The sequence below is a fragment of the Pseudorca crassidens genome, chromosome 6 (genome assembly GCF_039906515.1).
Source record: "Pseudorca crassidens isolate mPseCra1 chromosome 6, mPseCra1.hap1, whole genome shotgun sequence".
Taxonomy (NCBI): Eukaryota; Metazoa; Chordata; class Mammalia; order Artiodactyla; family Delphinidae; genus Pseudorca; species Pseudorca crassidens.
The window spans coordinates 71,964,063-71,987,463 of record NC_090301.1 but is presented as its reverse complement, the minus strand read 5'-3'; the positions used below and the strand labels follow the sequence as shown (position 1 = coordinate 71,987,463).

Below are 23,401 nucleotides of genomic sequence, written 5' to 3'. Positions count from 1 at the left end.
GGAATTATGCTAAATGAAAAAAGCTAATCCCAAAAGGTTATATACTGTATGAGCCCATCTATATAACAATTTTGAAATGACAAAATTTTAGAAACAGAGGACACACTGGGGTGGAGGTGGGAAGAGAGCAGGCAGATGATGGATATAGTTATAAGAAGGCAACAGGAGCGGTCCTTGTGGGTTTTGTCTTCAATAGTGGTTGATACTCAAACTTCCAAAAGGGGCAAAACTGTATACAACTTAATACACATCTGGGGAAATCTAAATATAAGATTTGTGGATCGCATCAATGTTAATACCCTAGTTGTAATAGTACAGTATCATCTGCAAAATGCTACCAGTGAGGGAACTGGGAAAAGTGCAAGGAATCTCTCATTTCTTACAGAACAGAGTGTGAATCTACAATTGTTTCAATAAAATAAAATTTAAAAATGAACGGGTGGCACCACAAAGGTTTAAATGAAAAACAAAGGCAATACTAAATGTACAGAAGGCTATGGAGCAACTAGAACTCTCACCCGCTGCTGGTGGAAGCATAAACTGATTCAACCACTCCGGGTAACTACGTATATCCATTCCTAGGAATACACCCAACAGAAATGCATTTGTACATTCATACACACAAAAAATGATCAAAGGTTCATGGCAGCATGTTTACGATAGCCAGCAATGACTATCAATAGTAGAATGGATAAATAAACTGTATACTGACACGAGAATGAACAATTACTGCTTTGTGCAACAGCACGAACAAATCACACAAACATGATACTTAAAGAAGCTAGACCCAAAAGAGACACTCTCTGTTTCAATTTAGATAAAAATGTGCTTCTCAGCAAAGGAAACCATAAACAAAAAGACAACCTATGGACTGGGAGAAAATATTTGCAAATGATGCAACCAATATGGGCTTAATTTCCAAAATATACAAAGAGTTCATACAACTCAACAAAAAACAAACAACCCAACTGAAAAATGGGCATTAGACCTAAATAGACATTTCTCCAAATAAGACATAAAGATGGCCAAGAGGCATATGAAAAGCTGCTCAACATCACTAATTATTAGAGAAATGCAAATCAAAACTACAATGAGGTATCACCTCACACCAGTTAGAATGGTCATCAGAAAATCTATAAACAACAAATGCTGGAGAGGGTGTGGAGAAAAGGGAACCCTCTTGCACTGTTGGTGGGAATGTAAATCGATACAGCCACTATGGAGAACAGTATGGAGGTTCCTTAAAAAACTAAAAATAGAATTACCATATGATCCAGCAATCCCACTACTGGGCATATACCCAGAGAAAACCATAATTCAAAAAGATACATGCACCCCAATGTTTATAGCAACACCATTTACAATAGTCAAAGACATGGAAACAACCTAAATACCCACTGACAGATGAATGAATAAAGAAGATATGGTAAAATGGAATACTACTCACCCATAAAAAAGAATGAAATAATGCCATTTGCAGCAACATGGATGGACCTAGAGATTATCATACTAAGTGAAGTCAGAAAGACAAATACCATATCACTTTTATGTGGAATCTAAAATACGACACAAACATATCTACAAAACAAAAATAGACTTACAGATATAGAGAACAGACTTGTGGTTGCCAAGGGAGAGGGAAGGTTGGGCAGTTTGGGATTAGCAGATGCAAACTATTATATATAGGATGGATAAACAACAAAGTCCTACTGTCTAGCACAGGGAACTATATTCAATATCCTTTGATAAACCGTAATGGAAAAGAACATGAAAAAGTATATATGTGTATAACTGAATCACTTTGCTGCACAGCAGAAATTAACACTGAAAATCAACAGTACTTCAGTAAAATTAAATATATATATACACTTGAAAAATAAAGTGCTTCTGATTAATGTTAAGTCACAATATTGACTACCCTTCTTGACTTGATTATGTGAAAATTCAATATGTATACTTACGTTTATTTTAAAAATACATAAAATGAAAGAAATATACCATGCAGCTATTAAAAAAAAACAAGAGAGCCAAGACTGAAATGTATGAGACAAAATTCAAGACAAAATACATTAAATGATACCAACAAGGGTATTTTAAGATGATAAAAAATGCAAACCTCCAACAGAGAACAGTCACAAATTCAATTTTGTGAACTAACCTATTAAACCTGGATTTGAATTCATAATTGAATTTGTGGTTAAGAACTCTCCTACAAAAAACTTCAGGCCTAGATGACGTCACTGGTAAGTTCTAACAAACATTTAAGGAAAAAACAATAGCAATACCGTACAAACTCAGAAAATGGAGAGGAAACACTTAGCAATCATTTATGAGGCCAGAATTACTTTCATACCATGTCAGACATTACAAGAAAAGTACAACCAATATCCCCTTATGAACACATATATAAAAATACTGGAAGTATTAGCACATCAAATCCAGCAATATGTAAAGAGGATAATTCAGATTCCACACAAAAAATAAATTCAGCAAAGCTGCAGGATAGAAAATCAACATATAAAAATCACTTGTGTATAGAGGAAACATACCTCAACATAATAAAGTCCATTATGAAAAACCCACAGCTAACATCATACTAAATGGTGAAAAACTGAAAGCCTTTCCTCTAAAATCAGAAATAAGACAAGGATACCCACTCTTGCCACATCTTTTTTTTTTTTTTTTTTTTTTTGGCGGTATGCGGGCCTCTCACTGTTGTGGCCTCTCCCGTTGCGGAGCACAGGCTCCGGACGTGCAGGCTCAGCGGCCATGGCTCACGGGCCCAGCCACTCTGTGGCATGTGGGATCTTCCCGGACCGGGGCACAAACCCGTGTCCCCTGCATCGGCAGGTGGACTCCCACCCACTGCGCCACCAGGGAAGCCCTTGCCACATCTCTTTAACGTAGTATTAAAAGTCCTAGCCACATGGGGCTTCCCTGGTGGTGCACTAGTTGAGAATCTGCCTGCCAATGCAGCAGACACGGGTTCAAGCCCTGGTCTGGGAAGATCCCACATGCTGTGGAGCAACTAGGCCCGTGAGCCACAACTACTGAGCCTGAGCGTCTGGAGCTCGTGCTCCGCAACGAGAGGCCGTGACAGTGAGAGGCCCACGCACTGCAACTAGAGAAAGCCCACGCACAGAAACGAAGACCCAGCACAGCCGAAAAAAAAAGAAAAAAAAAAAAGGCCTAGCCACAGCAATCAGATAAGAAAAAGAAAAGGCATCCAAATTGGAAGGGAAGAAGTAAAACTGTCACATTTCCAGATGACATGATACTATATATAGAAAACCCTAAAATCTCCACCAAAGTATTAGAATAAATTCAGTAAAGGTGCAGGATACAGGGTTAATATACAGAAATCTGTTGCTTTTCTATACATTAATAACGAGCTATCAGAGAAAGCAATCCCATTTAAAGTTGCATTAAAAATAACTAAATAGCTAGGAAAAAACTTCACCAAGGAAATGAAAGACCTACACTGTGAAAACTATAAAACACTGATGAAGGGAAATGAAGATGATACAGAGAAATGGAAAGATATCCAGTGCTCTTGGGTTGGAAGAATTAATATTGTTAAAATGTCCATACTACGCAAAGCAATCTATAGATTTACACAAAAGACCCCAAATTCCTAAAGCAATTTTGAGAAAGAACAGAGCTGGAGGTATCATGCCCCCTGACTTCAGACTATACTACAAAGCTACAGTCATCAATACAGTATGGTACTGGCAGAAAAACAGACACATAGATCAATGCAACAGAATAGAGAGCCCTGAAATAAACCCATACACTCACAGTCAATTAATCTATGACAAAGGAGGCAAGAAAATACAATAAGGACAGTCTCTTCAATAAGTAGTGCTGGAAAAACTGGACAGCTACATGTGTAAGAATGGAAATAGAACATTTTCTCATGCCATATACAAAAATAAACTCAAAATGGTTTAAAGACCTATATGTAAGACCTGACACCATAAAACTCCTAGAAGAAAACAGGCAGAACATTCTTTGCATAAATTGTAGCAATATTTTTTTGGATCTTTCTCCTAAGGCAAAGAAAACAAAAGCAAAACTAAACAAATGGGACCTAATTAAAAGCTTTTGTACAGCAAAGGAAACCAGCAATAAAACAAAAAGAAAACCTACTGAATGGGAGAAAGTATTTGCAAATGATACAACTGATAAGGGGTTAATATCTAAAATATATAAACAACTCATACATCTCAATATCAACAAAGAACCTGATTTTAAAATGTGCAGGAGACCTGAATAGACATTTTTCCAAAGAAGACATACAGATGGCCAACAGGCACACGAAAAAATTCCCAACATTGCTAATCATCAGAGAAACGCAAATTAAAACTACAATAAGATATAGCCTTACAGCTGTGAGAATGGCTATCATCAAAAAGACAACAAATAACAAATGTTGTGAGCATGTGGAGAAAGGGAACTCCAGTATACTGTTGGTGGGAATGTAAACTGGTGCAGCCACTGTGGAAAACAAGATGGAGGTTCCTCAAAAACCTAAAAACAGAACTACATATGATCCAGCGGTTCCACTGTTGGGTATATATCCGAAGAAAATGAAAAGAGTAATTCAAAAAGATACATGTTTATAGTAGCATTCTTTACAACAGCCAAGATATGAAAGCAATATAAGTGTCCATCAATGGATGAAGGGATAAAGAAGATGTGGTATGTATATATAATGGAATACTAGTCTGCTATAAAAAAGAATGAAATTTTGCCATTTACAGCAACATGGATGGACCTGGAGAGTATTATGCTTAATGAAATAAGTCAGAGAAAAATAAATACTGTATATTATCACTTACATGTGGAATCTAAAAAATAAAATGAATTTTTTTTTTTACTTTAGAAAGTCAAAGGATCTATTTTAAAAGCTCTTGTTACTAATAAACTAAGCAAGTCAAAAAATAAAGTAAATCTATAAAATCCAGTGTGAAATATCAGGCAATTAAGAACTGGAAATCGAAAGTTTGAAAAGTTGTATTTACAAATTTGTTATAAAAAATGAAATACCTAAGGATAATGTTGGCAAAATATGTGCAAAACCTATAGACCGAAACACAAACACTGTTCAGCAAACATTAAGAAGACCTAAATAGAGCTTCCCTGGTGGTGCAGTGGTTAAGAATCCACCTGCCAGTGCAGGGGACACAGGTTCGAGCCCTGGTCCAGGAAGATCCCACATGCTGCGGAACAACTAAGGCTGTGCACCACAACGGCTGAGGCCCGTGCACCTAGAGCCCATGCTCCGCAACAAGAGAAGCTACTGCAATGAGAAGCCTGCGCACCACAATGAAGAGTAGCCCTTGCTCACCACAAATAGAGAAAGCCTGCACACAGCAATGGAGACCCAACGCAGCCAAAAATAAATAAAATAAACTCAGTTTAAATTTTAAAACAACACCTAAATAAAAGGAGAGCTATATCATACCTGTGAATTGGAGTTGTCAATACCAAAGGGATCTACAGATTAAACACTATCCCAAGCAAAATCCTTGTAAGCTTTTATACTGCAAACTACAAAACATGCTGAAAGAAATAAAAGAAGACACAAACAAATGGAAAGACATCCTGTATTCACGGGTTGGAAGAGTTAATAATGTTAAATACTCCATACTACCCAAAGTGATCTACAGAATCAATGCAATCTCTATCAAAATCCCAACTGCATTTTTTGCAAAAATAGAAAAATCTATCCTAAAATTCATATGGAATCTCAAGGGACCCTGAAGAGTCAAAACAACCCTGAGAAAGAACAAAGCTAGAAGCTTCATGCTTTCTTATTTCAAAACATACTACAAAGCTACAATAATCAAAATAGTGTGGTACTGGCATAAAGACAGACATACAGACCAATGGAACAGAATAGAGAGCTCAGAAATGAACACTCACATATATGGTCAAATGATCTTCAACAAGGGTGCCAACATTACACAATGGGGAAAGACTACACATTTTTCCACGTCATGAAGCTTTCCCCTATGCTTTCTTCTTGGAGGTTTATAGTTTCAACTCTTTTTTTTTTTGCGGTACGCGGGCCTCTCACTGTTGTGGCCTCTCCTGTTGTGGAGCACAGGCTCCAGATGCGCAGGCCCAGTGGCCATGGCTCATGGGCCTAGCCGCTCCACGGCATGTGGGATCTTCCCAGACCGGGGCACGAACCAGTGTCCCCTGCATCAGCAGGCGGACTCTCAACCACTGCGCCACCAGGGAAGCCCTATAGTTTCAACTCTTATACTTAGTTCTTTAATCCATCTGAATTCATTTTTGTATATGGTTAAAGTAAGGATCCAACTTCATTCTTCCATATGTGGATATCTAGTTTTCCCAGCAACACTTGTTGAAGAGAATATTCATTGAGTTTGGCAATGCTTTCTTGGCTAGGACACCAAAGGCACAGGCAACAAAAGCAAAAACAGACAAATGGGACTGAAGTCGTCCCTAGTATCCAAAGTGGTTTGGTTAAAGGACCCCCTGTGGATACCAAAATCCACAGGTGCAAAAGTCCCTTACGTAAAATGGCATAGTACTTGCATGTAACCTATGCACATACTCCCATATACTTTTTTTTTGAATTTTATTTGACTTTATTTAATACAGCCAGTTCTTAATATCTATTTTACACATACTACTGTACATACGTCAATCCCAATCTCCCAATTCATCCCACCACCACTCACTCTGCTTCCCCCCTTGGTGTCCATATGTTTGTTCTCTACATCTGTGTCTTTATTTCTGCCTTGCAAACAGGTTCATCTGTACCATTTTTCTTGATTCCACATATATGCGTTAACATACGATATTTGTTTTTCTCTTTCTTACTTACTTCACCCTGTATGATAATCTCTAGGTCCATCCACGTCTCTACGAATGACCCAATTTCATTCCCTTTTATGGATGAGTAATATTCCATTCTATACATGTCCCACACCTTCTTGTAGATGGGCATTTAGATTGCTTCCATAACCTGGCTATTGTAAACAGTGCTGCAATGAACATTGGGGTGCATGTGTCTTTTTTTTTTTTTTTTTTTGTGGTACACGGGCCTCTCACTGTTGTGGCCTCTCCCTTTGCAGAGCACAGGCTCTGGACACGCAGGCCCAGCGGCCATGGCTCACGGGCCTAGCCGCTCCGTGGCATGTGGGATCCTCCTGGACTGGGGCACGAACCCGTGTCCCCTGCATCGGCAGGCGGATTCTCAACCACTGCGCCACCAGGGAAGCCCTGCATGGGTCTTTCTGAATTACGGTTTTTTCTGGGTATATGCCCAGTAGTGGGATTGCTGGGTCATATGGTAATTTTAGTTTTTTTAAGGAACCTCCATACTGTTCTCCACAGTGGCTGTATCAATTTACATTCCCACCAACAGTGCAAGGGGGTTCCCTTTTCTCCACACCCTCTCCAACCTTTGTAGTTTGCAGATTTTCTGATGACGGCCATTCTGACTGGTGTGAGGTGATACCTCATTGTAGTTTTGATTTGCATTTCTCTAATAATTAGTGATGTTGAGCAGCTTTTCATGTGCCTCTTAGCCATCTGTATGTCTTCTTTGGAGAAATGCCTATTTAGGTATTCTGTGCTTTTCATTGGGTTGTTTGTTTTTTTAATATTGAGCTGCATGAGCTGTTTATATATTTTGGAGATTAATCCTTTGTCCTTTGACTCATTTGCAAATATTTTCTCCCATTCTGAGGGTTGCCTTTTCGTCTTCTTTATAGGTTCCTTTGCCATGCAAAAGCTTTTAAGTTTCATTAGGTTCCATTTATTTTTGTTTTTATTTCCATTAATCTAGGGCTTTCTATCCTGTTCCATTGATCTGTATTTCTGTTTTTCTGCCAGTACCATACTGTCTTGAATACTGTAGCTTTGTAGTATAGTCTGAAGTCAGCAGTCTGATTCCACCAGCTCTGTTTTCTTCCCTCAAGATTGCTTTGGCTATTCGGGGTCTTTTGTGTCTCCATACAGATTTTTAAGATTTTTTGATCTAGTTTTGTAAAAAAATGCCATTGGTAATTTGATAGGGATTGCACTGAATCTGTAGATGTCTCTGGGTAGTATAGTCATTTTCACAATATTGATTCTTCCAATCCAAGAACACAGTATATCACTCCATCTGTTTGTGTCATCTTTGATATATTTCATCAGTGTTTCATAGTTTTCTGAGTGCAGGTCTTTTACCTCCGTAGGTAGGTTTACTCCCAGGTATTTTATTCTTTTTGTTGCAGTGGTGAACAGGACTGTTTAATTTCTCTTTCTGATCTTTTGTTGTTAGTGTATAGGAATGCAAGAGATTACTGTATATTACTTTTGTATCCTGCAACTTTACCAAATTCATTAATTAGCTCTAGTAGTTTTCTAGTGGCATCGTTACCATTCTCTATGTATAGTATCATGTCATTGGCAAACAGTGACAGTTTTACTTCTTCTTTTCCAATTTGTATTCATTTCATTCTTTTTCTTCTCTTATTGCCATGGCTAGGCCTTCCAAAACTATGTTGAATAATAGTGGCGAGAGTGGACATCCTTGTCTTGTTCCTGATTTTAGAGGAAATGCTTTCAGTTTTTCACCATTGAGAATGATATTTACTGTGGGTTTGTCATATATGGCCTTTATTATGTTGAGGTAGGTTCCCTCTATGGCCACTTTCTGGAGAGTTTTATCATAAATGGTGTTTAATTTTGTCAAAAGCTTTTCCTGCATCTATTGAGATGACCATATGATTTTTACTCCTCAATTTGTTAATATAGTGTATCACACTGATTGATTTGCATATACTGAAAAATCCTTGCATCCCTGGGATAAATCCCACTTGATCATGGTATATGATCCTTTTAATGTGGTATTGAATTTTGTTTCCTAGTATTTTGTTGAGGATTTTTGATTCTATATTCATCAGTGATGTTGGTCTGTAATTTTCTTTTTTTGTAGTATCTTTGTCTCGTTTTGGTATCAGGGTGATGGTGGCCTCATAGAATGAGTTTTGGAATGTTCCTTCCTCTGCAATTTTTTGGAAAAGTTTGAGAAGGATGGGTGTTAGGTCTTCTCTAAATGTTTGATAGAATACACCTGTGAAGCCATCTGGTGCTGGACTTTTGTTTGTTGGAAGATTTTTAGTCACAGTTTCAATTTCATTACTTGTGATTGGTCTGTTCATATTTTCTATTTCTTCCTGGTTCAGTCTTGGAAGGTTATACCTTTCTAAGAATTTGTCCATTTCTTCCAGGTTGTCCATTTTATTGGCATAGAGTTGCTTGTACTAGTCTCTTAGGATCTTTTGTATTTCTGTGGTATCTAACTTCTCCTTTTTCATTTCTAATTTTATTGAGTCCTCTCTCTCTTTTTCTTGATGAGTCTGGCTAATGCTTTATCAATTTTGTTTATCTTCTCAAAGAACCAACTTTTAGTTTTACTGATCATTGCTATTCTTTGTTTCTACTTCATTTATTTCTGCTCTGATCTTTATGATTTTTTCCTTCTACTAACTTTAGGTTTTGTTTGTTCTTTCTCTAGTTCCTTTCAGTGTAAGGTTAGATTGTTTATTTGAGATTTTTCTTGTTTCTTGAGGTAAGCTTGTATTGCTATACACTTGCTTCTTAGAACTGCTTTTGCTGCATCCCATAGGCTTTGGATCATCGTGTTTCTGTTGTCATTTATCTCTAGGTATTTTCTGATTTCCTCTTTGATTTCTTCAGTGATTACTTGGTTATTTAGTAACGTATTGTTTAGCCTCCATGTGTTTGTGTTTTTTACGTTTTTTCCCCCCGTAATTGAATTCTAATCTCATAGCGTTGTGGTCGGAAAAGATGCTTGATATGATTTCAATTTTCTTAAATTTACTGTGGCTTGATTTTTGACCCAAGATGTGATCTATCCTGGAGAATGTTCTGTGTGCACTTGAGAAGAAAGTGTAATCTGCTGTTTTTGGATGGAATGTCCTATATATATCAATTAAATCTATCTGGTCTGTTGTGTCATTTAAATTTAGGGTTCCCTTATTAATTTTATGGCTGGATGATCTGTCCATTGCTGTAAGTGAGGTGTTAAAGTCCCCCACTAGTATTGTGTTACTGTAGATTTCCTCCTTGATAGCTGTTAGCACCTGCCTTATGCACTGAGGTGCTCTTATGTTGGGTGCATATATATTTATAATTGTTATATCTTCTTCTTGGATTGATCCCTTGATCATTATGTAGTGTCCTTCCTTGTCTCTTGTAACATCTTTAAAGCCTATTTTATCTGATACGAGTATTGCTACTCCAGCTTTCTCTTGATTTCCATTTGCATGGAATATATTTTTCCATCCCCTCACTTTCAGTCTATATGTGTCCCTAGGTCTGAAGTAGGTCTCTTGTAGACAGCATATATATGGGTCTTGTTTTTGTATCCATTCAGCAAGCCTGTGTCTTTCGGTTGGAGCATTTAATCCATTCACGTTTAAAGTAATTATCAATACATATGTTCCTATCACCATTTTCTTAACAGTTTTGGGTTTGTTTTCCTAGATTCTTTTCTTCTCTTGTGTTTCCAGAAGTTCCTTTAGCATTTGTTGTAGAGCTGGTTTGGTGGTGCTGAATTCTCTTAGCTTTTCCTTGTCTGTAAAGGTTTTGATTTCTCCATCGAATCTGAATGAGATCCTTGCCAGGTAGAGTAATCTTGGTTGTAGGTTGTTCCCTTTCATCACTTTAAATATATCGTGTCACTCCCTTCTGGCTTGTAGAGTTTCTGCTGAGAAATCAGCTGTTAACCTTAGAGTTCCCTTGCATGTTACTTGTCGTTTTTCCCTTGTTGCTTTTAATAATTTTTCTTTATTTTTTGTCAGTTTGATTACTATGTGTCTCAGTGTGTTTCTCCTTGGGTTTATGCTGCCTGGGACTCTCTGTGCTTCCTGGACTTGGGTGGCTATTTCCTTTTCCATGTTAGGGAGGTTTTCAACTATAATCTCTTCAAATCTTTTCTCAGGTCGTTTCTCTCTCTCTTCTCCTTCTGGCACCCCTATAATGCAAATGTTGGTGCGTTTAATATCCCAGAGATCTCTTTGGCTGTGTTGATTTCTTTTCATTCTTTTTTCTTTATTATGTTCCACAGCAGTGAATCCCACCATTCTGTCTTCCAGGTCACTTATCCGTTCTTCTGCCTCAGTTATTCTGCTATTGATTCCTTCTAGTGTATTTTTCATTTCAGTTATTGTATTGTTCATCTCTGTTTGTTTGTTCTTTAACTTTTCTAGGAGTTTATTCTTCAATTCTTCTAGGTCTTTGTTAAATATTTCTTACATCTTCTTGATCTTTGCCTCCATTCTTTTTCCGAGGTCCTGGATCTTCACTATCATTATTCTTAATTCTTTTTCTGGAAGGTTGCCTATCTCCACTTCATTTAGTTGTTCTTCTGGGGTTTTATGTTGTTCCTTCATCTGGTACATAGTCCTCTGCCTTTTCATTTTGTCTATCTTTCTGTGAAAGGGGATTTCGTTCCACAGACTGCAGGATTGTTGTAGTTCTTGCTTCTTCTGTCTGCCCTCTGTTGGATGAGGCTATCTAAGAGGCTTGTGTAAGCTTCCTGATGGGACGGACTGGTGGTGGGTATAGTTGGGTGTTGCTCTGGTGGGCAAAGCTCAGTAAAACTTTAATCTGCTTGTCTGCTGATGGGTGGGGCTGAGTTCCCCCCCTGTTGGTTGTTTGGCCTGAGGCAACCCAGCACTGGAGGCTATGGGCTCTTTGGTGGGGCTAATGGAGTACTTCCCAGAACTTCCGCTGCCAGTGTCCTTGTCCCTGCAGTGGGCCACAGCCACCCCCTGCCTCTGCAAGGGACCCTCCAACAACAGCATGCAGGCCTGGCTTAGTCTCCTATGGGGTCACTGCTCCTTCCACCTGGGTCCCGATATGCACACTACCCTGTGTGTGCCCTTCAAGAGTGAAGTCTCTGTTTCCCCCAGTCCTGTCAAAGTCCTGCAATCAAATCCCGCTAGCCTTCAAAGTCTGATTCTCTGGGAATTCCTCCTCCTGTGCCAGACCCCCAGTTGGGAAGCCTGACATGGGGCTCAGAACCTTCACTCCAGTGGATGGACCTCTGTGGTATAACTGTTCTCCAGTTTTTGAGTCACCTACCCAGCGGTTATGGGATTTGAATTTATTGTGATTGAGCCCCTCCTACCGTCTCATTGAAGCTTCTCCTTTGTCTTTGGATGTGATGTATCTTTTTTGGTGAGTTCCGGTGTCTTCCTGTCGATTACTGTTCAGCAGTTAGTTGTGATTCCAGTGCTGTCATAAGAGGGAGTGAGCACACACCCTTCTACTCCACCATCTTGAACCAATCTCCCCTCCCATATACTTTAAATCATCTCTAGATTACTTATAATACCCAGTAGAATGTAAATACTATTTAAATAGATGTCAGCGTGCAGAAAATTCAAGATTTGCTTTTTGAAACTTTCTGGAATTTGGGGGGAAGCTGTGTATACAGAGGGCTGACTGTACATCAAACTTAAAAACTTCTCCGCAGCAAAGGAAACAATCAACAGAGTGGAAAGGCAACCTACAGAGAAATATCTGCAAACCATATATATGGTAAGTTAATACCTAAAACATATAAAGCATTCCTAGGGCTCAACAAAAAAAAATAAACAACCTCATTTTTTAAATGTGCAAAGGTCTTGAATAGACATTTCTCCAAAGAAGATGTACAAATGGCCAACAAGCATATGAAAAGGTGCTCAACATCACAAATCATTAGGAAAATGCAAATCAGAATTACAATGAGAAATCACCTCACACCCATTAGGATAGTCACTATCAAAACAAAACAAAACAAAAACCAGAAAATAACTAGTGTTGGTGAGAATGCAGAAAAATAAGAACCCTCGTGCATTGTTGGCAGTAATGTAAAATGGTGCCGCCACTATAAAAGATAGTATGGAGGCTCGTCAAAAAAATTAAAAATAGAATTACAATGTGATCCAGCAATTCCACTTCTGGGTATATACCCGAAGGAAGTGAAAACATAATCTCAAAGAGCTATCTGCACACCCATATTCCCAGCATCATTACTGACAACCGCCAAGAGGGAGAAGCAACCCAAGTGTCCAACAATGGATGAATGGATAAACAAGATAGGGTATACTCATACAATAGAATATTATCCAGCCTTAATAGAAGGGAAATCCTGCCATTTGTAGCAACCTTAATGAACCTTTAAGACATTATGCTGAATGTAATAAGCCAGCCACAAAAAAACAAATACTGTATGATTCCACTTATATGAGGTATGTAAACTATAGAAACAGAAAGTAGACTGTGGTTACCAGGGGCTGGGGAGAGGAGGAACAGGAGAATTGTTCAATAAATAGAGAATTTCAGTTTTGCAAAATGAAAAAGTTCTAGAGATCTGTCACAGAACAATGTGCATACTCTTAAAACTTACCTTCTTAACCATTTTTAAGTGTACAGTAGTGTTATTTATTTTTTAACACACACACACACAGAAAAACATCTGGCACACTATTCCATAAAAACTGAGAAAGTAATTCTAACGTCTATACAGAAATATGCTAAAGACCAAGAATAACTAAAACAGTTTTGAAAAAGAACTAATATGTAAAGGAGGCAAAAATATACAGTGGAGAAAAGACAGCCTCTTCAATAAGTGGTGCTGGGAAAAATGGACAGCTACATGTAAAAGAATGAAATTAGAACACTCCCTAACACCATACACAAAAATAAGCTCAAAATGGATTAAAGACCTAAATGTAAGGCCAGACACTATCAAACTCTTAGAAGAAACCATAGGCAGAACACCCTATGACATAAATCACAACAAGATCCTTTCTGACCCACCTCCTAGAGAAATGGATATAAAAATAAAAATAAACAAATGGAACCTAATGAAACTCAAAAGCTTTTGCACAGCAAAGGAAACCATAAACAAGACCAAAAGACAACCCTCAGAATGGGAGAAAATATTTACAAATGAAGCAACTGACAAAGGATTAATCTCCAAAATATACAAGCGGCTCATGCAGCTTAATATCAAAAAAACAAACAACCCAATCCAAAAATGGGCAGAAGACCTAAATAGACATTTATCCAAAGAAGATATACAGATGGCCAACAAACACATGAAAGGATGCTCAACATTACTAATCGTTAAGAGAAATGCAAATCAAGACCACAATGAGGTATCACCTCACACTGGTCAGAATGGCCATCATCAAAAAGTCTACAAACAATAAATGCTGGAGAGGGTGTGGAGAAAAGGGAACCCTCTTGCACTGCTGGTAGGACTGTAAATTGATACAGCCACTATGGAGAACAGTATGGAGGTTCCTGAAAAAACTAAAAATAGAACTACCGTATGAGCCAGCAATCCCACTACTGGGCATATACCCAAGAAAACTGTAATTCAAAAAGAGTCACATACCACAATGTTCACTGCAGCTCTATTTACAACAGCCAGGACATGGAAGCAACCTAAGTGTCCACTGACAGATGAATGGATAAAGAAGGTGTGGCATATATATACAATGGGATATTACTGAGTCATAAAAAGAAATGAAATTGAGTTATTTGTAGTGAGGTGGATGGACCTAGAGACTATCACGCAGAGTGAAGTCAGAAAGAGAAAAACAAACACCATATGCTAACACATATATATGGAATCTAAAAAACAAAAAAATGGTTCTGAAGAACCTACAGGCAGGACAGGAATAAAGATGCAGATGTAGAGAATGGACTTGAGGACATGGTGGGGGGAGGTTAAGCTGTGACAAAGTGAGAGAGTGGCATGGACATATATACACTACCGAATGTAAAATAGATAGCTAGTGGGAAGCAGCTGCATAGCACAGGGAGATCAGCTCGGTGCTTTGTGTCCAACTGGAGGGGTGCGATAGGGAGGGTGGGAGGGAGATGCAAGAGGGAGGAGATATGGGAATATATGTATACATATAGCTGATTCACTTTGTTATACAGCAGACACTAACACACCATTGTAAAGCAATTATACTCCAATAAAGATGCTAAAAAAAAGAACTAATATGACTTATACTACCTGATTTCAACACTTATTTCAAGGGCCTCCCTGGTGGCACAGTGGTTAAGAATATGGGTTCAAGCCCTGGTCCAGGAAGAGCCCACATGCCGCAGAGCAATTAAGCCCATGCGCCACAACTACTAACCCTGAGCTCTAGAGCCCACGAGCCACAACTACTGAGCCTGTGTGCCACAACTACTGAAGCCCGTGTGCCTAGAGCCCATGCTCCGCAACAAGAAAAGCCACCACAATGAGAAGTCCGTGCACTGCAACAAAGAGTAGCCTCTGCTCGCCACAGCTAAAGAAAGCCTGCACGCAGCAACAAAGAACCAATACAGCCAAAAATTAATTAATTAAGAAAAGAAAAAGAAGACCTACTTCAAGATAAAGCTACAGTAATCAAGGCACTGATGTAACCGGCACAAGGACAGACATAAAGATCAACAGGTCACAGAAAATCTATAAACAGACCAGTAATACAGTCAAGTGATTTTCAACAAAGTTGCTAAAATAATTCAATGGGAAAAGATTTCTCAATTAATGCTGTTGGAACAATTGAATTCCCATTTAGGAAAAGAAGAAAAGCTTACTCTTATCTTGCAAACATTAACTTGAAATAAATCATAGACCTAAACATAAAATATACAACTATAAAACATCTAGAAGAAAACAGGATAAAATCTCAACAACACTAATAATCAGAAAAATGCAAATTACAGGTACAATGAGATACCACTTCACACCCACCAGAATGGCAAAAATTAAAAGACTAACAATACCAAATGTTGGCAAGTATGTGGAGAAATTGGAATTTTCAGTTGGGAACTTAAATGGTGCAACTGCTTTGAGAAACAGTTTGGCAGTCTCTCTCGAAAGTTAAACATTCACTTACTATACAACACAGAAATTTCACTCCTAACTAACCAAGAGAAAGGAACCATGTCCAGACAAAGACATGTACATGTACATGAATGTTACAGTAGCTTCATTCATAATAGCCATAAACTGGAGAAGCCCAGAAGTTCATTAACAGTTAATGGATAAATATACTATGGTATATCCATGTAATGGAACACTACTCAACAATTCAAAGCAATGAATTACTGATATGTGCAATAATATAAATGAATCCTAAGCATTCTGCTGAGTGAAAAAAGCCAGATACCAAAAGTATATACTGAAGGATTCCATTTATATCAAATTCTAGACAGGCAAATATGATCTAGAGTGCCAAAAAGTAGATCAGTGGTTACATAAGGCCAGGGGTGGAAAAATATTGACTGTAAAGGGGATAAAATAACTTTCTGGGATGATGATAACATTTATACCTTGATCATGATGGTGGATGCACAGGTATACACGTTTCAAAAACTCATCACACTGTATACTTAAAATGAAGAGATATTATTATTTAAATTATACCTCAATAAATTTTATCCAAAAAAATAGATTATGGAGCTGTACTGTCCAATACAGTAGCCACAAGTGGCTATTTGAATTTAAATCAATCACAATTAAGTAAAATATTCATATCCCCAGTAACAGTAGCCACATTTCAAGTGCTCAGTAACCACATGTGCCTGATGTTACTACAATGGTCAGTACAAAGAACAGTTCCATCATCACAAAAAGTTCTACTGGATAGCAATGATACAGAGGATCTGAATTAGACAATTATCAATTTGATATCTATATCTATCTATATATTGATATACTGTAATATATCAATAATGTTGCAAAAAATAATTTTGGAACCAAAGAGAAGAAATACTTTTCCTTCAAATATCCATCGAAACTTTATAAAAAATTAACCATATAAATTTTATAACAAACATACAAGGAAAATCTCTAACTCCCCAAAGAAATACAGTTTCACATTTGATTCCATGCAACAAAACTAGACACCCCTTTCCCAAAACACAACCTCAAAACTAATCAAACAATTTGCAAAGTTTAAAACAGTTTTTCTACCAACCTTTGGGTAAAAGTAGAAATGTAAGCTGAAAGTATATATTACTTAGAAATTGAAGATATGGAAAATATGGCAAAATCTAGGTAGTGAATATTTATTATTTGGTCAGTACCCCTTTTCTGGAAACTGTCCCTTCCACCACTATCCTCCTTATGATGTTGCTCCATTTATATATAATTCTACTCTCCACGGTCAGACAAATCTCAGCGCTGCACCTCATGCCTGCAGAGACTAGCACTGGGGTAGGCTCCTGGATCAGGTTGGGAGCCTCTGGGATTTTTGGAGTTGGCACTAGAGAGAAATGTCAGAATGGTCCCTTTCTGGTGGGTGAAACTGTAAAATGTAAAATTTGGGACCTACAGGTGTTCATGTTTTTCTAACACATGGAAGAGGCACACTGAGTATCACAGAAGGTGGCTATTCAGAAGCCTTGGAGCAGATAAGAAACAGTCCCCCAACAACACTCACGTCTCTGGTGCCAGTTTTTCCTGAGACTCACTTACAGTAACTATTAATAATTACCATTTAAGCTTAACCTAATTCAAGTTGAGTTACTTTCAGTTGCAAATAAGGGTCCTGATATAACATACCAAAGCCAAAAATATACAGCCATTACCATGCTCAGAGAAAATTTCATAGCCTGAAATTAAACGAGTTTACTGCCATTGAGTGGTGCTCTTTTAAGTACCTAACATGCATTAACTCATTTGATTCTTATAAGAATCCCATGAGGTTAAGTACTAGTATCCCATTTTGTACATAAGGAAAATGAGACACAGCAAGATTATATAACCTCCCACAAGGTAACTCAGCTAATAAGTAATGAAACAGATTTAGACCCAGGCAGTCTGGTTCTTCAGTGCATATGCTCAACAACTAGATCATAGTGGCTCCCATTAAGTATGTTTCTTACTAAATAATAACTAAAAATAATGAAATTAAATTTGAATTAAATGCTGATGAATAAGAGAGTCACATAAGGAATTATAAGTGGTTAAAAACATTTAAAAGCGCTCAAACTCAATATTATACAAAAAAATGCAAAGTGAGATTACTTCTCACTTATTAGAATGAGAAAGATTAAGATTGCTAACACCCAGTAGAGGCAAGGATATGGGAAATAGGGACCCCATATAATGTTGAGAGGACAATTTGTCAGTATCCTTCACTAACTGTAGCTTTAGGTAATTTATTCTACAGAAACATTCACATTAAGACTGCAAGACAGGGCGGAGTCAAGATGGCAGACTAGGGGGACACAGAATTTGCATCTCTGCACAACTAGAGCACCTACCAGGGACCAGTGGGGGACCATGGACACCTAAGGGGATGAGAGGAGCCCCCAGTGACCGGGTAGGACGTGAGGTGTGTGTGAGGGGCAGTGATGGGGGAGGAGAAGTGGAGGCGGGATGGGACCAGCACCCCTGAGGGGCGGCTGGGGGAGGGGAAGGGATCCCACACCCAGAAGGGGGAAGTGGGGGACAATTAGGAGGGCAGAGGATCAAAAGGGAGCATGTCCAGGGTTTCCCCTGCCCAACTGGGCCCCTGGGAGCCTGCAGAGATCCCGGTCCTGATCCTCTGTCCACCTAGGCCCCCTCTAGCCATGCAGGTCCTGAGAGAGTGGGAGGGAGGGAAGGGGGAGCAAAAGTAAAGGCCAGACCTCTGGGACCAGCACCCCTGAGGGGCGGCTGGGGGAGGGGAAGAGTTCCTACACGCAGCGGGACCCACCCATGGTTGGGGTCCAGCAGTGATGGGGGAGACTGTTGGGGGCGGAAGAATGGAAAGGAATGCGGCCAGCGCTTTGCCTGCCCATTTGGGCACCGGGGAGCCTGCTGCCCTTGTGGGCATAATCCTCTGCCCTCAGACCCTCCCTTCTGCTGCGCAGAGCCCAAGCCCCAGCCCTACACCCTCACCTAGGGCCCTACATCTACACTCAGAGACACCGCCTGAGACCCCCTCCAATGAGCTGGGCCTAAACCCCACCCACGCACCCTCACATAGGGCCCTACCTCCAAACTCTGGAACTCCACACTCCGGAGGCCCTCTGGACGTGCTGCCTCTCCCCTTCTGCGCAGGTCCTAAGCCTAGGCCTCGCCCCCAAGGCCTCTGACAGCTGTGCGGGTCTTGAGCCTAAGCCCCGCCCCATGCTTAAACATAACCACCCCCCCCACAGGTCTCACCACAGCCTAAGCCCCGCCCCTACCTAAGTTCCACCCCTGCATAAGCTCCGCCCCCAATAGCCAAGGCTTTTTTTTTTCTTCTTTTAGGTTGGCATTCACTTTTACCTTGTTGTTGACTCCTTTATATTTTTATTTTTTCTAATCTTTTATTTTTCCAATTTTATTTTATTCTTTATACTTTGTTATTGTTTGTTCCTTTTGGCTTGTTCCCCCTACCCTTTTTTTCTCTTTTTTCTGTTGTGGTTTTCTTTTACCTTGTTGCAGTTGTTTCAATTATATTTTTATTTTCCTAATGCATTTTTTATCTTCCTAAATTTATTTTATTATTTATTCTTTGTTATTGTACTACTCCTTTTTTTCTTATTTTTTGCTGAACCGCACAGCTTGCGGGATCTTGGTTCCCAGCCGGAGGTTGGGCCTGAGCTCCTGTGGTGGGAGCACTGAGTCCAAATCACTGGACTAACAGAGAACTTCAGGGAATATTAATCAGAGTGAGGCCTCCCAGAGGTGCTCATCTCACCACCAAGATCAGCTCCACCCAACCACCTGCAAACTCCAGTGCTGGACGCCTCAGGCCAAACAACCAGTAAAACAGGAACACAATCCCACTCATCAAAAAAAAAAACAAACAACAAAACAATGTTACAGACAAAGGAGCAAAGTAAAAACCTACAACACCAAATAAATGAAGATGAAATAGTCAACTTACTTGAAAAAGAATTAAGAGTAAGGACAGTAAAGATGATCCAAAATCTCGGAAACAGAATGGAGAAAATACAAGAAACGTTTTAACAAGGACCTAGAAGAACTAAAGAGCAAACAGTGAGGAACAACACAATCACTGAAATGAAAAATACTCTAGAAGGAATCAATAGCAGAATAACTGAGGCAGAAGAAAGGATAAGTGAGCTGGAAGATAAAATGGTAGAAATAACTGCCATGGAGCAGAATAAAAAAAAAAGAATGAGAAGAAGTAAGGACAGTCTCAGAGACGTCTGGGACAACATTAAACACACCAACATTTGAATAATAGGGGTCCCAGAAGTAAAAGAGAAACAGAAAGGGTCTGAGAAAATATTTGAAGACATCATAGTTGAAAACTTCCCTAACACCAGAAGGGAAATAACCACTTAAGTCCAGAAAGCGCAGAGAGTCCCATACAGGATAAAGCCAAGGAGAAAAACTCCAAGACATGTTAATCAAACTAGCAAAAATTAAATTAAAAAAATATTAAAACTAGCAAGGGAAAAGCAAAAAATAACACACAAGGGAATCCCATAAGGACATCAGCTGATTTCTCAGCAGAAACTTTAAAGGCCAGAAGGGAGTGGCAGGATATATTTTAAATGATGAAAGGGAAAAACCTACAACCAAGATTACTCTACCCAGCAAGGATATCATTCAGATTCGACGGAAAAATCAAAAGCTTTACAGACAAGCAAAAGCTATGAGAATTCAGGACCACCAAACCTGCCTTACAACAAATGCTAAAGGAACTTCTCTAAGTGGGAAACACAAGAGAAGAAAAAGACCCACAAAAACAAACCCAAGTCAATTAAGAAAATGGTAATAGGAACATACATATCGATAATCACCTTGAATGTAAATGGATTAAATGCTTCAACCAAAAGACAGACTGGCTGAATGGATACAAAAACAAGACCCATATATAGGCCGTCTACAAGAAACACACTTCAGAGATATGGGAACATATGTGTATGTATAACTGATTCACTTTGTTATAAAGCAGAAACTAACACACCATTGTAAAGCAATTATACTCCACTAAAGATGTTAAAAAAAAAAAGAAACGCACTTCAGACCTAGGAACACATACAGACTGAAAGTGAGGGGGTGGAAAAAGATATCCCATGCAAATGGAAATCGAAAGAAAGCTGGAGTAGCAATACTCATATTAGATAAAATAGACTTTAAAATAAAGACTGTTACAAGAAGTAAGGAAGAACACTATATAATGATCAAGGGATCAATCCAAGAAAACATAACAATTATAAATATTTATGCACCCAACGTAGGAGCACCTCAATACATAAGGCAAATACCAACAGCCTTAAAAGGAGAAATTCGCCGTAACACAATAATAGTGGGGGACTTTAACACCCTACTTACACCAACAGACAGATCAACCAGGCAGAAAATAAATAAGGAAACACAAGCTTTAAATGACACAACAGAGCAGGTAGACGTAATTAATATTTTCAGGACATACCACCCAAAAGCATAGAGTACACTTTCTTCTCAAGTGCACATGAAAAGTTCCCCAGAATAGATCACATCTTGGGTCACAAATCATATCAAGTATCTTTTCCAACCACAACACTATGAGATTAGAAATCAATTACACACACAAAAAAAAAAACTGTAAAAAAACATAAATACAAGGAGGCTAAATAGTGTGCTGCTAAATAACCATAGATTACTGAAGAAATAAAAAAATACCTACAGGGCTTCCCTGGTGGCGCAGTGGTTGGGAGTCTGCCTCCTGATGCAGGGGACACGGATTCGTGCCCCGGTCCAGGAGGATCCCACATGCTGCGGAGCGGCTGGGCCCCTGAGCCGTGGCTGCTGAGCCTGCGTGTTCGGAGCCTGTGCTCCGCAACGGGAGAGGCCACAGCAGTGAGAGGCCCGCGTACCGCCAAAAAAAAAAAAAAACCTACAAACAAATGACAAAGAAAACATGATGATACAAAACCTATGGGATGCAGCAAAAGCACTTCTAAGATGGAAGTTTGTAGCAATACAATCCTACCTCAAAAAACAAGAAAAATCTCAAACAATCTAACCGTACATCTAAAGGAACTAGAGAAAGAAGAACAAACAAAACCCAAAGTTAGTAGAAGAAATAAAGATCAAAGCAGAAATAAATGAAACAGAAACAAAGAAAACAATAACAAAGATCAATAAAACTGTAAGTTGTTTGAGAAGATAAACAAAATTGATAAACCTTTAGCCAGACTCAGCAAGAAAAAGAGAGAGGACGCAAATCAATAAAATTAGAACTGAAAAAGGAGAGATTACAACTGACACCACAGAAATACAAAAGATCATAAGAGACTACTATAAGCAGCTATATGCCAATAAAATGGACAACCTGGAAGAAATGGACTAATTCTTGGAAAAGTACAACCTTCCACTATTGAACCAGGAAGAATGAGAAGATATAAACAGACCAATCACAGGTAATGAAATTGAAACCATAATGAAAAATCTTCCAACAAACAAAAGTCCAGGACCAGATGGCTTCACAGGGGAATTCTATGAAATATTTAGAGAAGAGGTAACACCCGCCCTTCTCAAACTCTTCCAAAAAACTGCAGAGGATGGAACACTCCCAAACTCATTCTAGGAGGCCACCATCAGCCTGATATCAAAACCAGACAAAGATAGTACAAAAAAAGAAAATTACAGACCAACATCACTGATGAATATAGATGTAAAAATCCTCAACAAAACACTAGCAAACAGAATCCAACAGCACATTAAAAAGACTGTACAGCATGATCAAGTGCGATTTATCCCAGGGATGCAAGGATTCTTCAATATATGCAAAACAATCAATGTGATACACCATATTAACAAATGAAAGAATAAAAACCATATGATCATCTCAATAGATGCAGAAACAGCTTTTGAAAAAATTCAACATCCATTTATGATAAAAACTCTCCAGAAAGTGGGCATAGAGGGAACCTACCTCAACATAATAAAGACCATATATGACAAACCAGCAGCCACATCATTCTCGATGCGAAAAACTGAAAGCATTTCCTCTAAGATCAGGAACAAGACAAGGAGGTCCACTCTCGTCACTATTATTCAACATAGTATTGTAAGTCCTAGCCACAGCATTCAAAGAAAAAGAAATAAAAGGAATACAAATTGGAAAAGAAGAAGTAAAACTGTCATTGTTTTCAATGACATGATACTATACAAAGAAAATCTGAACGATGCCACCAGAAAACTACTAGAACTAATGCATTTGGTAAGGTTGCAGGATACAAAATAATGCACAGTATCTCTTGAATTCCTATACACTAACAGCGAAAGATCAGAAAGAGAAATTAAGGAAACAATCCCATTTACCATCACAACAAAAAGAATAAAATACTTAGGAATAAACCTACCTAAGGAGACAAAAGACCTGTACTCAGAAAACTATAAAACACC

General features: G+C 38.7%; 1 protein-coding gene across 10 annotated transcripts in view; it reads right to left on the bottom strand.

Moving 5' to 3' along the window:
• Positions 1-23,401, bottom strand: part of WDSUB1 (WD repeat, sterile alpha motif and U-box domain containing 1) — a 76,282-nt gene that overhangs the window by 9,842 nt on the left and 43,039 nt on the right. The window contains exon 11 of one of the 10 annotated variants that reach the window (XM_067741828.1): positions 5,468-5,565. The exons of the other annotated variants lie outside the window; for them this stretch is intronic. Coding sequence (XP_067597929.1) covers positions 5,507-5,565 — 59 coding nt within the window. The 3' untranslated portion in view covers positions 5,468-5,506. The remainder of the gene's footprint in view (positions 1-5,467; positions 5,566-23,401) is intronic. 10 annotated transcript variants of the gene reach the window in all.